Source organism: Sinocyclocheilus grahami, unplaced genomic scaffold (genome assembly GCF_001515645.1).
Source record: "Sinocyclocheilus grahami isolate Dianchi unplaced genomic scaffold, SAMN03320097.WGS_v1.1 scaffold176.1, whole genome shotgun sequence".
Classification (NCBI taxonomy): domain Eukaryota; kingdom Metazoa; phylum Chordata; class Actinopteri; order Cypriniformes; family Cyprinidae; genus Sinocyclocheilus; species Sinocyclocheilus grahami.
Genome location: NW_015505355.1, coordinates 1647912 through 1663427, shown reverse-complemented (window position 1 = coordinate 1663427; position 15516 = coordinate 1647912). Strand labels below are relative to the sequence as shown.

The window sequence follows — 15516 nt, the reverse complement described above, 5'->3', positions numbered from 1 at the left end:
CATGTCACTGCACAGAGGCAGTGAACTGACCATCGAGTTCTTGTGAAGAAGGGAAGTGCTCTTCATTGCCAGTGGGTCCGCTATCACAGTGGTAGTTTGTTCGGCATGTGCAAAGTGTGAGGGATGGCCCAGCTTTGACAGTGTGAACAAAGGCTTCAACACCCAGAGCTAAATGGGGGATTGGAATGCAAACGCTAGACTTCTTCAAGGGATCAGTGGAAGTGAGGGTGGCGGAGTTGGAAGAGTGAGCCGAGTAGGGTGAGTTTGTCTTGAACTTCTGGAAAGAATGGTGCTGGTCTCTTATGGGAGGCTCACTGGTGGTGCTCTGGCAAAAATATTTCATCCAGACGGCTCCGGACGGGCTCTACTGGGGCTGACCACTCCAAGTCAAGTTCTTGAACAGCCTTCATGCAAATGAAGGGCAAAAGGGAGCCGGGGTCCTCCACGGAGCTGGACTAATCCTCTGTATTAGAGGCTGGCAATGACATGGAATCATCGGCAGCATCCTCTTCAGGTCCTCCAAAGGGGAGCATGACGCTCGTTTCAGATGAAGAGTGCTGATCCTCTTGGGAAAAAAGCACAGGAAATCATCTCGCTGTGGAGAGGGCGAGACATGCGGGCCTTGCGCTGACATGAGCTCACTCGAGGCTGTCTTCTCAGGCATCTGACTTCGCTGTTTCTCCCTCCGAGGCTCCTGGGAGGAGAGAAACTGGAGAGCATGGGGAGTGGAGAGGGAAGGGGTCACCCAAGTGTAGACAGGCAAGACTCATGCTCTCACAATGAGAGCAATCTGTCTCAGTGAGCTCCGCCTCAGCGTGCACACAGCCTAGGCAAGGGAAACACTCACTGTGCTCGTTTGACTTGTGCGGGGGTGCCCTGCATGTTCCACATTTGTGGTGTGGCAATCTGAATCAGACGTCACTGAAATTTGCTCAATTAGAACTGAAAATTTGCTCTGAACTGTCACTGGAAGCTGCAGGGGAGAAACGCTGAGAGGGAGAGCATCTTTCCTCTGCTGGGACTCTTCTACGTAGCAGGCTTCTTGTTCTTTGTCTTTAGAGTACAGTGGGGAGATGATCTTTACAGTGAAGGAGAATGATTCAGATGAAATGGCATTCAGTGGCAACTTGGAGAGGGAAGGGGTCACCCAAGTGTAGACAGGCAAGACTCATGCTCTCACAATGAGAGCAATCTGTCTCAGTGAGCGCCGCCTCAGCGTGCGCACAGCCTAGGCAAGGGAAACACTCACTGTGCTCGTTTGACTTGTGCGGGGGTGCCCTGCATGTTCCACATTTGTGGTGTGACAATCTGAATCAGACGTCACTGAAATTTGCTCAATTAGAACTGAAAATTTGCTCTGAACTGTCACTGGAAGCTGCAGGGGAGAAACGCTGAGAGGGAGAGCATCTTTCCTCTGCTGGGACTCTTCTACGTAGCAGGCTTCTTGTTCTTTGTCTTTAGAGTACAGTGGGGAGATGATCTTTACAGTGAAGGAGAATGATTCAGATGAAATGGCATTCAGTGGCAACTTATATAGGTAGTCGGGCCAGCCTGTTTTGGCAGGCTGAAATGCCATAGGTTTGTGCAGCTGCACAAACATTAACAAACGTCAGGCTTTAGTATCCAGAGAAAAACTGAGCTTGCCCCAAGCGTGATTCAACACAACACGAGAGACCATTTCAAAAGCTAACCAGATTTCTCCAGGGTTTCTAATGAATAAAGACAATGAAGTCATGCCACCGTGGTGTAGGCCTAGTTTGTTTATAGCCTAACTACAGCTTTTCACTTTTGGTGATTGTATCTAGGCTTAAAATTCAATAAAAGTTGTGTTAATTTGAGAAGTTTGATGAACAACATATGTAAGAATCATAAATTGTTGTTGATCACAGAGCTTACATTTTCTGCAGTAATTCAAAAGCCAATGGAAAATCTTACTGGCTTCTTGTCTAGGAAATCAGAGTGATGCAAATCTATCTATCTCCTTACAGTCTGGATGACCTGTTGCGTTGTGGCGTCTCGTTTGCTGCTAATATGGTGGTTGTGGATAAGGAGAGCACCATGTCCGCTAAGGAAGACTATATGGCTGATGCAAAAACTATCGTTAATGTCCAGACCCTGTTCAGGTCAGAGACTGCTTGAGATTTTGAGATTCCCAAAGGGTTAAATATGTTTGAAATTAGCCATATGTAATGAAGTTGCAATTTAGTACGTTTAAAATACATTTCTTAATCAAGTACGTCACATGTCAACACTTCAAAATAAGTTTTTTTTTTTTTTTAAAGCATGGCAAAATATTATTAAATAATAATTGAAAATATGCTTTAAAAACTTTCAATTTGACATTACAAAGTGCACTATTTAAAAGTCAAATAAAAGTTCACCACAAATGAACATTTTGCCATAATTATCCACCCTTGAAGTTGTTTCAAACCTGTATGAGTTTCTTTCTTCTGTTGCAAACAAAAAAAGATATATACTTCTAAATATTTTCTTTGTGTTCAGCAGAAGAAATTGTTAGGAAACATAGTCATGAAACTGATATACTTCTAAATATTTTCTTTGTGTTCAGCAGAAGAAATTGTTAGGAAACATAGTCATACACTCTTTAGTTGGGTTTTTATTTCATTATAATATCATAGTATCTTTTTTTTTTTTTTTTAAACATCCTTGTTAGATTGTAAGTGCTTATTCAGTTCAGTTAAAGGCACTTGTTTTTCACAAGGGAACAGAAGAGCTTAAGTAACTGAAATGAATGGCTGGTCTATAGGTTGTTCTCCGGCCTCAACATCATCACAGAGTTAACCCATCCGGCTAACATGAGATTCATGCAGTTCAATGTAAAGGACGGTCACACACGGGCCTTCTCCAAACTTGAGAAGGTGAGCAGACATTCATAACATGCTTTCTGTCACTCTCATTTGAATAAATCATAAAATAATGGTTTTGCTTTGATTATACTGTTTGGGCCTAAACCCTCTTCCATGTTTTTTTGCATGGCTTCACGGAGCAGAAAGAAAGAGAGAAAGGCTCAAACCTGTCCTTCATATTTCGCCTGCCTTTTGCAGCTGGTAGGGTGTTTAGCATTGGGATGCTGGACACACTGCTCTATCAGGTACTAAGACAACAAGTGCTGCTGCCTGTTGAGCTGAAATGATTTTTGCCTGTGTGCCTGCTAACGACCACTAGATGGAAACATTAGCAAGAATGGAGATACTAGATGTAAACACTAGATGTCCTTACAAATACAGATCACATTACATATCAGTCATTACAGTTGTGGAGCTCGATTTAGCACATTCAACTATTTTCTTGCCTATATACAATACCATTCAAATGTTTGGGGTCAATAAGTTTTTTTTAAGAAATAAACAAATACTTTTATTAAGCATGCAATTGAAATTAAATTGCATTGCATTAAATTGATTTAAAAAAAGACAGTAACAACTTTTGCATTTTTACAAAAGACTTCTATTTCAAATAAATGCATTTTTTTTCTATTCATCAAATAGTCCTGCACATAATTAAAAATGTTTTCTTAAGCCTTCTGAAGGTGTTAGGGATTCTATGAGAGAGGACTCAAATGCAGAATGAGTGATCAGTTTATTTACAATACTGACAGGACAAGAGATGGTGAGGAGGGGAGTGGACACAGCTCAAACAGAAGGCAGGGATAAGACTCGTAGACAGGCAGGCTGAGAGAAGGCCGTTGGGTCCAGCCTGGGATGACAATAGGCCAGTGAGGGGAAGAGGCTGTGCAGATGGAGACCGGCGGTTGGCAGCGGTGGCCTGACAGGAACACGAAGCTCGGCCACTCCACACTCGTGGTCTCCCAGGCACTGCACAGGCCTAGCTGTGAGTCAGATCCAGGGAGAAGACCGGTAGCTCAGTCTGCAGGACAGGATAGGACTGGACAGGACGGAAGACAGACAAGGGACTAGAACAAAACTCTACAAACTAATAAATATGGAATACTCAGTATAAAAAAGAATAGTAGATGAACTAGCAAACACAGAGAAGATAGAATAACGAACTGGCAAAACAAAAGGGAAAGGGAGAACAATATAAAGGAGCAGAGAACATGAGGAACAAGTGACAACACTCAACAAGGACTAGACTAGGGGGCGTGGTAATGGGTAACAAGGAGGCAGGACGAGAGGAGCACATGGCAAACACAAACAAAGACAAAGCCATGTGCTCAAACACAACACAAACTGGGAAACATTTAACAAAGACAGGACAGAGAAGACTGTCAGGTGAGATCCCTGACAGAAGTGGCACTGAAGACTGCAGTAATGGTGATGAAAATTCAGCTTTGATCACAGGAATAAATTACATTTGACATTTTTTTAAATTACATAAAAAAATAAAATAGAAAACACTTCTTTTAAACTGCAGTAATTTTACAACATTACTGTTTTACTGTATTTTTGATCAAATAAATGCCGCTGTGGTGAGCATAAAAGACTTCTTTCAAAAATGTAAAAAACATTGTACTAACCCTGGACATTTGAATGCTATATATGCTCTTGCTGTTGGAAATCATAAATGTTCATGCCTTTAAATTTGTCTATAATTGTACTAGAAGTGCTTCTGTTGTTTCAGTGTTTTGTTAAGGATTATATGATAACCATTACCAAACTGCTGCTTGGACTAAAAACCACACCAAAATCTGGTTTTTTATGTTCTGTAAGTATGATGTTTAACATTAGCACAGTCCCCACATCCTCATTTAAATGACTTTTATTAGATTGCTATTTTTGATGTTGCTTTAGCGGTGTTACAGTGTTGTGTATTACATTTCAGATGAGTATCACAGAGGAAGTCTTGTGCATTGACACGTATGGCAGACTGTATGAAATGCTCTCCTCCACTGTAGGAGACATTCCCATCGGCATCTACAGGACTGAGTCTCAGATACTTGAACCTCCTGAGGTTTCATTACGTTCAATCAAACCACAACATGTACACTTTTAGATCAAGAGAAACAGTTACACTGGGAAGGAAGGGATAGGCAGGAGCCAGCTTTACCCTTTACTTAATCATTAGTTGCCAATTATGTGAACTCCACAAAACTTGAACAAAGTTGGAATAGCCTTCCTGATAACGAACCCCGAACATTATCAGGAAGGCTATTCCAGAACAATCATCATCCACAAAACTTGATCATTGATCATCATCAATATTGCCATTTTTTGTATAAATTTAATGCATCCTTGCTGAATACATTAATTTATAGAAAAAAAGAAAGATTGCTTCTGTCACAAAATAAAAAATGAAAGATAATTGTGACTTTTTTCTCAGAATTGCATGATATTAACTCAAAGTTATGAGTTATAAAGTCAGAATTAAGTCAAGATATTAATTTGCAATTCTGACTTTTTTTCTCACAATTGCGAGTTTATATCCAACAATTCTGGCTTCTTCTTTTCTCAGAATTGCGAGATGTAAACATGCAAATGCGAGTAAAAAGTCAGAGAAGTTGCGATTACCTTTTTTATTTTTTATTTAATGGCAGAAACGGGCTTCCATATTAATAAAGCTTGGAACTGCCCAATGTCCAGTTTTTCAATAAATGAGAGAAATTCAGGAAAATTGAGTTGTCACTCAGTATGTGCTAGTTTTGTAACCAAATGTTGGTTACTGCCAAACATTTGTCCCTAATTTGAAATGAAAATTGTTGGATAATTTTCCTCATTATAACATTGGTAACAAAGTTAAATACTTATATATATATATATATAATAAAAACTGAGAAAATGCAGTTAGATGTTACAATTTTTTGGAATTGTTCCTTTTAAAAAGAAAAAGAAAATGCAGTAACAGGGCTATTAAAATAAAAAATGTTCTGCAGTTAATTGAATAAAAGTGACAGATTAAGAGGTTAAAATTATGTATTGGAAATATCAGCATATTGGAAATATCAAGAACGACGAGACAAACTTTGTTTTTCTTTCTTCTAGACTCCACAATCCCAAATGTCAGACAAGCTGTCAGTCTTTGAGGAGGGAAAGGACCCGGAGGAGCAACAGCAGGGTCCAGACATCCAGACTCATTCTCTGCGTCGAAGGAGTATGCAGTGGGCATCCAATATGCTGGGGCCGTGGCAGGCCGAGCGCGAAGCAGACAGACTGAGCCAGCAGCGTGGCGTCCTGCTCTCATGCTCCGAGAGACAGGAGCTCGCTGAGCTGGTCAAGAAACGCATGACGAACCTGGGGCTCTCCACATGGGGATTCGGTGAGATGCCAGTCGAATTTTACAGTGAAATCATTTCAGAATGAAGGAGGATGTTATTTAGAATGTCTACAAATGTTTTTTTTTGTTCATTTTAAGAACTCTAGAACCGGGGTGCACAATTTACCTTTCCTTAATTATCTGACAAACTGTATTTAACTGGCAGCCTAACTTTTCAGTTTTCATTGACTTTGGAAGACGGTGAGCCATTGTAAAATGACTGAAACCCTCTGACTGCAGCTTGTCCAGATGAAGGCCAATAGCAGTCAATAGCAAGAGAAGCTTTCTAGAATATTGCATCTTTACAATGTCACTAACTCATTCAAGTTCCCCAAAAAGACTGGTCGTCCACGAAAGACAAATGCACAGAGGACAAGATAATGTGGAGAATCTCAGTGGGCATTCGGTTCAGCACTGCAGCTGGAATTGCTTACCAGTTCAGCACTGAACAGAGTAAGAATCTGTCTCGGCTTACAGTGTCTTGACCTTTAAGGGAAGTCAGAATGAAATGGAGCTTTTCCACTGCGTGGTACGGCTCAGCACGGCTCAGTACGACGGTATGGCACGGCATGGCTCGCGTTTCCACTGTAGTTCAGTACCGCTTTAGAGTGGGCGGGATTATTCACATGTCGTTATAGTTGCGCCACCTCTATTCCCGCGACTCCTGAAAAACGTTTTCATTCCGCGTCGCCCCATCAAGCTCTCGCTGGATCCGCTCCTCTGCTATCAACGAGAGGAAAGGTTATACTTCCTCAACAGACAACGAAACAGCCACTTTTTGGTTGTTAAAAAAGGTGTGCTTGTTCAAAACAGTTGCGTTCGATCCTTCGCTGGCTGTGCTGATTTAAATCTAGCGGTTCTGTTGTGTTTGTGTCACAAGTTCAGTGACGCAGTAGTGGCGATTCTCTCTGGCCAATCCGTGATCAGCAGAGTTTACACGTCACGTTTTGGTAACGGTACGGTTCACTTGGAACCTCAACCGAGGTGGTACTAAAAAAAGTACCAGGTACTGTACCCAGTGGAAAACCCCCCCAAAAGTGAACCGTACCGAGCCGTACCATGCAGTGGAAAAGTGCCAAAAGTGCACTCTGCAGTGACCAAACCTCTTATCAGCAGAAAGAATCAAAAGGCTAGGCATATCTTTGCTGAGGAGCATGTTGTGTGGACAGAGGAGAACTGGTCCAAAGTTCACTTCAGTGATGAAAGCAAGTTTAATTTATTTGGGTCCGATGGGAAACATTATGTTCGGCGTCAAACTGGGGAAAGACTGAACCCAAAGTGTGTAAAGAAGTCAGTGAATGGCGGAGGAGGAAGTGTCATGGTTTGAGAGATGTTTTCTGCAGCAGGAGTTGGGCCTCTTATACAGCTACATGGCAGAGTGAATGCAAAATGTTTATCAGAACGTCCTGCAGCAAAATGCTGTTCCTTCCTTACGTTCATCATCCAATTAGCCAGCAATTTTCATACAGGACAATACCTCCTATCACACAGCAAAACATTATCCAGTCCAGAGTCCTGAGCCAAACCCGATTGAAATTCTCAAGAAAATTCTTGGTGACAAAGTTATGGTTAAGAGTCACCGAACTGTGGAAGAAGAGTGGACCAAGATCACACCAGAGCAGTGTGAGAGACTAGTGATGTCCTGCAGCCACAGATGTGCTTAAGTCATTCAAAGCAAGGGCCTCTCTTCCTACACATTTTTGACTGCTGTAACCTTAGAAATTTTAGTTGTAATCTTTCTTCGTGCTAGAATCATTGCTGTTCTCTTTTGATCACTGTGTTTTCCACAAAGTAAAGGCTTTTTGTTGAAGTGCTTTGGTTATTTTGTAAAACAGTGTTCTACTAGCATGGTATAGCCACAACTAAAATTCCTTCAAATTTTGAATGATGAAGATTACATTATTTCTGAAAAAAATCAACTGTTCCTAAGTTTTGATCTCCACTATATAGATTTGTTTTTACATTTATTTGATTTCATACCTCCTATTTTCAGTTGAGAGTCTCATTATCATTAAATGGTTTTGGAGTTCTGGAGTATTACACATTGTAATGACTGAAAACCTCTAGAACAGGGGTTCTCAACTCTGGCCCTCGAGGTCCACGCTCCTGCAGAGTTTAGCTCCAGCCTTGATTAAACTCATCTGCCTGTAGCTTTCTAGTGATCCTGAACACCTTGATGAGCTTGTCATTGTGTATTTGATTAGGGTTGGAGTCAAAATCTGGAGAAAAGTGGACTTCGAGGGCCAGAGTTGGGAACCCCAGCTCTAGAAGAAGATTGTAGTTATATTGTTAACATTTGTCTCTCAATCCAGATGAGACGAATAATGACCAGAGCAGTCACTCATACGCCTTAATCAACCCGTCACCAGATACAAGACTGGAGCTCAATGACATTGTGTAAGTGAAGCTCAATCTATTGCACTTCATTGGGACACTGCATCAAATTCTAGCAAAATTGTGATTTCTTATTTTCTTACTTAGTCTATTTTAGTAGTTTTGCATTGTAATAGACACAATTTTATTATTGTTTTTTAAATAATTCAAATCATACTAAATTAAATCCTGGGTTACACTTTATTTTGATATTCCACTTTAGACATTTTAATAACTATAAGTAACTTTGCAACTACATGTCATCTAATTCTCATTAATTTGCAACTACATGTCTACTAACTCTCAGAGTAGTCTGTTAGGTTAGGTTTAGGGTTAGTAGAATAAGTTGACAAATACTTGTAAAGTTTCTGATAGTCAGTATGTTGTATGTAGTGAACCCATCAAAATAAAGTGTTAGAAGATATTAAGCAGACTGACTACTAATGCTCTAATGACTGCTAGTTGACATTTATCTGCAAAGTTACTTACTGTTAGTAGAATGTCTAAAGTGGACTATCTAAATAAAGTGTTACCAAATCCTGTACAGCTAACACTACATATAATAATAATAATAATAAATAATACAGTATATTATAATAATATGATAATATATATTATATATATTCACACATATATTACATTTTATTGATTGCCTAAAACAGTGCAATTACAGTATGAGTGTTTTTTTATTTTAATGAGAATTTAGAGGTGAAATTTGCTTAATTGTCAGTTGTTATAAAAAAATAGAAAACTATGTCACTATAAAACAAATCTTACTGATCTAAAAAAGGTTCTTGTATACATTTAATTTCTATATATTGTATTTCTGTTTATTATCCATCCTGTCTGTTGCTTTTAGGATGCAGTTTGACCTAGACATGATATTCAGCCTAATGGTTGTACCTTATATTTATGTATTTGTTTTGGTTTCAGGTACATAATCCGTAAAGATCCTGTCTCATTAAAGCTGAACAATTCTGACAACAGCATGAGGAGCGATTTACAAATAAGAGACAGGAACGCAAAGAATAATCTCTGAATGGAGATCACAATCACAACAGCTGTTTATCTTCACTGTGACACGAGTAATGCTTGTTCTTCAGCATCAGGTTAACCAGCTCTGAAAGCCATTAATGTATTACCTATGCACAGCTCAGAATAATGCATGTAAAGCCTTCGCTTTATCGTACTGTATTTGTTCCTGCCAGCACGCTCCTGTCCCGCTTCATGCTAAGACTGACACACAGAGTTCAAAGGTCACAGACAGTGATCCAGTTAAAGTTCTCTGTTTCTGGCTGGAACTCACATTAGGCAGCTGCTGGATTCCTGCCAGACCCAACTGCAGTAATGCATGGATCTGCATTTCTCACATCCCACTATATTTATATACATAGTACCAGTGTAACCCACCTATAAAGACCACAAAAATATCTACCAATAAAAATATTGAAAACACTGGATATCAACAATTACTTAAAGTAATATTTCAACCCAAAATAAAGATTCTGTCATTATTTGCATGTTTTGTGGTGCTCTAAACCCATATGCTGTTACTGTTCTGTGGAGCAAAAAATATAATAATTTTACTCATAGTTACAAATTCAGCTGAAAGCCATAAACTTGGGGAAATAATGACAGGAGTGTGTGAAGTGTGCAGGAGTGTTTTGATCACACAAGAGAAAAGAATCATGTTTTGATGAATCAGAATTATGACAAAAATTAAAAATTAGATGTCATAACTACACTGTAAAAAAAATCCGTAAAATTTACGGTAAAAAAACGGCAGCTGTGCTTGCCGGAAGTTTACCATAAAAAATACGGTAGCAACGTTTTAGGTTTTACGGTTTTAAGTTAAATTTACAGTTAAATACCGTAATTTCATTTGATATAATGTTAATATACCAACCTATTGAAGAACTGAAATCTGTTTTGTAGCTTTGTAATACACTGATAACCACCAAATGCAGGAGGTGATGAGAAAGTCACATGATGAACCAAAGCCTATCACAATCAACTTTTAGATAATAACATGTATAGAAGGTGCACAGTGTGTCATTCACACAAACACTAAACACCATCACGGTAACACACATGAAACTGAAATAATGCAATAAACATTCATTTAACAACATTAGGTGTAACACACAACCCTAATATACAAAACTGATAAGAAAAAACTAAGAAGAAACATAGTTATTTCAACAAAAAAACATCAAATTTTAAATGTAACGCAGGGAATTCTGGGAATGCCAATTTATGGTTATTCACTGTAAATTATACGGTATTTTTCACTTCCAAAAACAGTATACTAACGTAAAATTGATGTCCAATACATGTAATGTCCAATACAGTTTTTCACCGTATATAGTAGGGGAATTTACCGTTAACCATTTAACAGGCTTTTACTGTAGCATTTTTACAGTCTTTTACCGTTAAGTTCATGGTCATTTTTTACAGTGTATGGGATAAAAGGTCCAAACAAAAAAACATTTGAATAGTCAACATTTGGATAAAATTCAAAATTATGACAAAACAAAATCTAAATTGTGAGTCAATTACGTTGAAATTGACATGTCAAAACTGACAGTCAAGAGTCAAAATTGAGATAAGTCATTACTGACTGAGACAAAATATCAAATGACCAAAAAAAAAAAAAGTTAAATTATAACAACGTTGAAAATGAGATAGTCTAAACTGAAAAAGTGTTAAAAAGAGATGCTCTACCAACACTCACTCTTAAAGAATTCCAATTTTATTGATCAAAAAACGAGAGGTTTCGGCCATAGTCAAGGCCTTCTTCAGACATCAAGAACACTGACACATACTGCATTTTGCACTGTTACAATCAGCAACAGGCGCTACTCTACTATTTAGTATACCAGAAGCACAAATTGTAAAAAAAAATTTACAACAAAGGAATACCAACATGGTAACTTCTGAACAAAAAGACTTAGTGAATGGGCAATGATAAAACAGATGCAGAATCGATTCTTCTATAATATTACAAAAGGAACATAAAGAAGATACATTCTGAGAAAACCTGCTCAAGAGTAAGTTACAAGAGTAATATTTATGAACAATCTTGAAATGGAGCTCTTTAATTTTACTTGGAATACAAAATTTGTGAGGAGAGGTCCATAGGTTATCCAGATCAGAGTTCGGAAACCAAATATTCCATTTAGATCGTGATTTAGGGAGGTTCCTTGGAGTTGAAGAAAGCGCATTTCTAATAAAGAAGTTATTGCATTTTTTATCTAATACATGAATACCATTGATTGCAAGTGTAGGTATATAATTATTTAAATAGCCATGTTAAATAGCACCTTTAAATAATGACTCGTCCCTGGTCATTGTTAACTATCAATGACGTAATATCCGCATATCCTCAGTTTCCGCTTGTAGAAACTATGGCAACACACGGACACAAATGCTGCAGTATAGTTAAATTAAATCCATTATGGCGGTTTCAATTCTGTTCAAATCAGTTTCAAGAACTGTTTCCCTCTTCTGTAAAAAAAAGTAATCGTCGCCGCCATACATGTAAAAGAATTTCCAAGATGTCAGTCCAAGCCTTTTAAAAATCAACATCATCTTACCAAGAAGATATTCAGATAACGTTATGCCATGTAAATAACCATGATTTTTTGTGTTGCGCATTATAACCAATTACACACTAGTGGCGAAAACTTACATATTGTGCCTTTAAAACAAAATTTGGACAAATCAGACGAACTCTCCAAAAAATGCAATGCAAAAAATGTTTTTCTTACTTTGTTTTTTTTGTCTTGTTTCCAGCCAAAATATTTAAAAATATTGCCCACTGGTAGGGTAATTGATGAACGAACTCACCAACCACATACAGGCAGGAAAAACTTCCCTAAACCTACCACACACACGTATGACTGAGGCCTGAAACCAATCTGTGAATATCCGGAATCCATGTGCTTTTTTCCTGTTTACACGTTCATGGGTCATATCTGATCTGTGCCACATGGAAGGAAAAAATAATCTGAATTGGGTAACTTGGGTATCTGGGTGCTGACATGAAAAAAAGCCCCTCATTTGTTAAGCACAAATTGTAAAAAAAAATTTACAACAAAGGAATACCAACATGGTAACTTCTGAACAAAAAGACTTAGTGAATGAATGGGCAATGATAAAACAGATGCAGAATCGATTCTTCTATAATATTACAAAAGGAACATAAAGAAGATACATTCTGAGAAAACCTGCTCAAGAGTAAGTTACAAGAGTAATATTTATGAACAATCTTGAAATGGAGTTCTTTAATTTTACTTGGAATACAAAATTTGTGAGGAGAGGTCCATAGGTTATCCAGATCAGAGTTCGGAAACCAAATATTCCATTTAGATCGTGATTTAGGGAGGTTCCTTGGAGTTGAAGAAAGTGCATTTCTAATAAAGAAGTTATTGCATTTTTTATCTAATACATGAATACCATTGATTGCAAGTGTAGGTATATAATTATTTAAATAGCCATGTTTTAAATAGCAGCTTTAAATAATGACTCGTCCCTGGTCATTGTTAACTATCAATGACGTAATATCCGCATATCCTCAGTTTCCGCTTGTAGAAACTATGGCAAAACACGGACACAAATGCTGCAGTATAGTTAAATTAAATCCATTATGGCTGTCTCGAAAAAACTGAAAATGAAAACGTGTTGACCGCAGCATTAAATTTAGATCTACTCAATGTTGCACCATGATTTTTTGTGTTGCGCATTATAACCAATTACACACTAGTGGCGAAAAATTACATATTGTGCCTTTAAAACAAAATTTGGACAAATCAGACGAACTCTCCAAAAAATGCAATGCAAAAAATGCTTTTCTTACTTAGTTTTTTTTGTCTTGTTTCCAGCCAAAATATCTAAAAATATTGCCCACTGGTAGGGTAATTGATGAACGAACTCACCAACCACATACAGGCAGGAAAAACTTCCCTAAACCTACCACACACACGTATGACTGAGGCCTGAAACCAATCTGTGAATATTCGGAATCCATGTGCTTTTTTCCTGTTTACACGTTCATGGGTCATATCTGATCTGTGCCACATGGAAGGAAAAAATAATCTGAATTGGGTAACTTGGGTATCTGGGTGCTGACATGAAAAAAAGCCCCTCATTTGTTATTTGTGACCCTGGACCACAAAACCAGTCATGATAAAAAATGTTTAATTTAATTGAATTGAATGTTATATAACATCTGAAAGCTGAATAAATAAGAGTTCTATTGATGTATGGTTTGTTAGGATAGGACAATATTTGGCTGAGATACAACTACGAAGGGCAACCAAAACAAAGATATTTTACAGGACACCTTATGCCAGACCTGTCCCCACACCGAAACAAAGAGAGTAAATGGTACATGCCCCTAGAAGTGTACCCTGGTAGGCGATACCCCACATTTTGTTCTGGGACTGGATACGTCTTTTCAAGCGATGTGGCTCGAAGGATATACGTGGCATCTCTGACCGTACCCAGACTGCATTTAGAAGATGTTTACGTGGGGATATGTCTAGCTAAACTGAAGATAGAACCAACGCCACCACCAAATGAACTGCTGTTCAATCACTGGCGAGTGCCCTACTCTAGCTGTAGGTACAGCAACCTGATCACCTCTCATGGGTTTCATCCCAATGAGCTCAACCAGTACTGGCAGCATCTGCAGAGCAACAAGCACAATCCCTGCCAAACGAATGGGTAGAAGGTTTTATCATCAAGTTGGGACGACGTTTCGTACTTTTCAAAGGTTTAAAGCACAGATTAAAGCACAGGAGGGTTCTGGACAACCTTACCGGTGTTTTTTTTATTTGATTTTCACTACTGTAATTTTTATGATTGGTCATCTTTACAAATCTGAATGATTAAATGGTTATAAAACACAAGTTGTTTAAAATATGAATTCTTATGATGAATAGGATTGTAAACATGCAGCAAAATAGGTCTTTAAAGGGATAGTTCACCCAAAAATGAAAATTCTGTCATTAATTACTCACCCTCATGTCGTTCCAAACCCGGAAGACCTTCGTTCATCTTTGGAACACAAATTAAGATATTTTTTATGACATCTGAGAGCTTTCTGAACCTCCATTGACAGCTAGGGTCCTACCACGTTCAAGGCCCAGAAAGGTACCAAGAACGTTGTAAAAATAGTCCATGTGACATCAGGGGTACAACCGTAATTTTATGAAGCTACGAGAATACTTTTTGTGTGCAAAGAAAACTAAATTAATGACTTTATTCAGCAATTCTTCTCCTCATCCCGTCCGCCGTCATTATGGAAAGTACCATGACACGTGCGTGCTTTCCTCTGCTCGTAAACAAGGTGCAGCGCATGCGTGTTCTACGACAGCGGCACCACACACTACCGCTCAAATGGTCGGGGTAAATTTTGTATTTTTAAAAAAAGGAATACTTTTTATTAAGCAAGGATGCATTCAATTGTTAAATCGCTGAAAACACAGTTCCAGTAAAGACTTGCATTGTTACAAAAGACTTCCATTTCAAATAAATGCATTTTTTTAATTTTTAAAAAATGTTAGGGATCCCACCTGGATTTGGGAAGAGATTCATTCAGAACGAATCTGCTGCATGGTTAGGAGGTTAGATGCGTACATTTGAACTGTATCATCCTGCGGGACATAAGCTAACATACACTTGCTGCACGTCTCATAAAACGTAAAAAAAAAAGTCAATATGTGGGAGTAAGAGAAGAGCAGACATGGATAAATTTGACGACGCAAGAGAACTCAATTCGGTCCGGATTTCTGAGCACAGACACTGAAGCATACACACACAGAAAGCGAGTCTCACACATAGACTGTATAAGGTCTCACAGCGTGCGAGTACTCTTTCCCGTCGCATGAACGGAGAATTACACACAAA

The 15516-nt window shown here is 38.4% G+C and overlaps 1 protein-coding gene across 1 annotated transcript in view; it reads left to right on the top strand.

Moving 5' to 3' along the window:
• Nucleotides 1–10091, top strand: part of kcnt2a (potassium channel, subfamily T, member 2a) — a 34306-nt gene extending 24215 nt beyond the window's left edge. Inside the window, exons 21-28 of the mRNA XM_016283619.1 lie at nucleotides 1989–2123; nucleotides 2768–2879; nucleotides 3011–3112; nucleotides 4603–4686; nucleotides 4804–4932; nucleotides 5961–6234; nucleotides 8544–8628; nucleotides 9538–10091. Of these exons, the coding sequence (XP_016139105.1) occupies nucleotides 1989–2123; nucleotides 2768–2879; nucleotides 3011–3112; nucleotides 4603–4686; nucleotides 4804–4932; nucleotides 5961–6234; nucleotides 8544–8628; nucleotides 9538–9643 (1027 nt within the window). The 3' untranslated portion in view covers nucleotides 9644–10091. The remainder of the gene's footprint in view (nucleotides 1–1988; nucleotides 2124–2767; nucleotides 2880–3010; nucleotides 3113–4602; nucleotides 4687–4803; nucleotides 4933–5960; nucleotides 6235–8543; nucleotides 8629–9537) is intronic.
• The last annotated feature ends 5425 nt before the right edge of the window (nucleotides 10092–15516 follow it).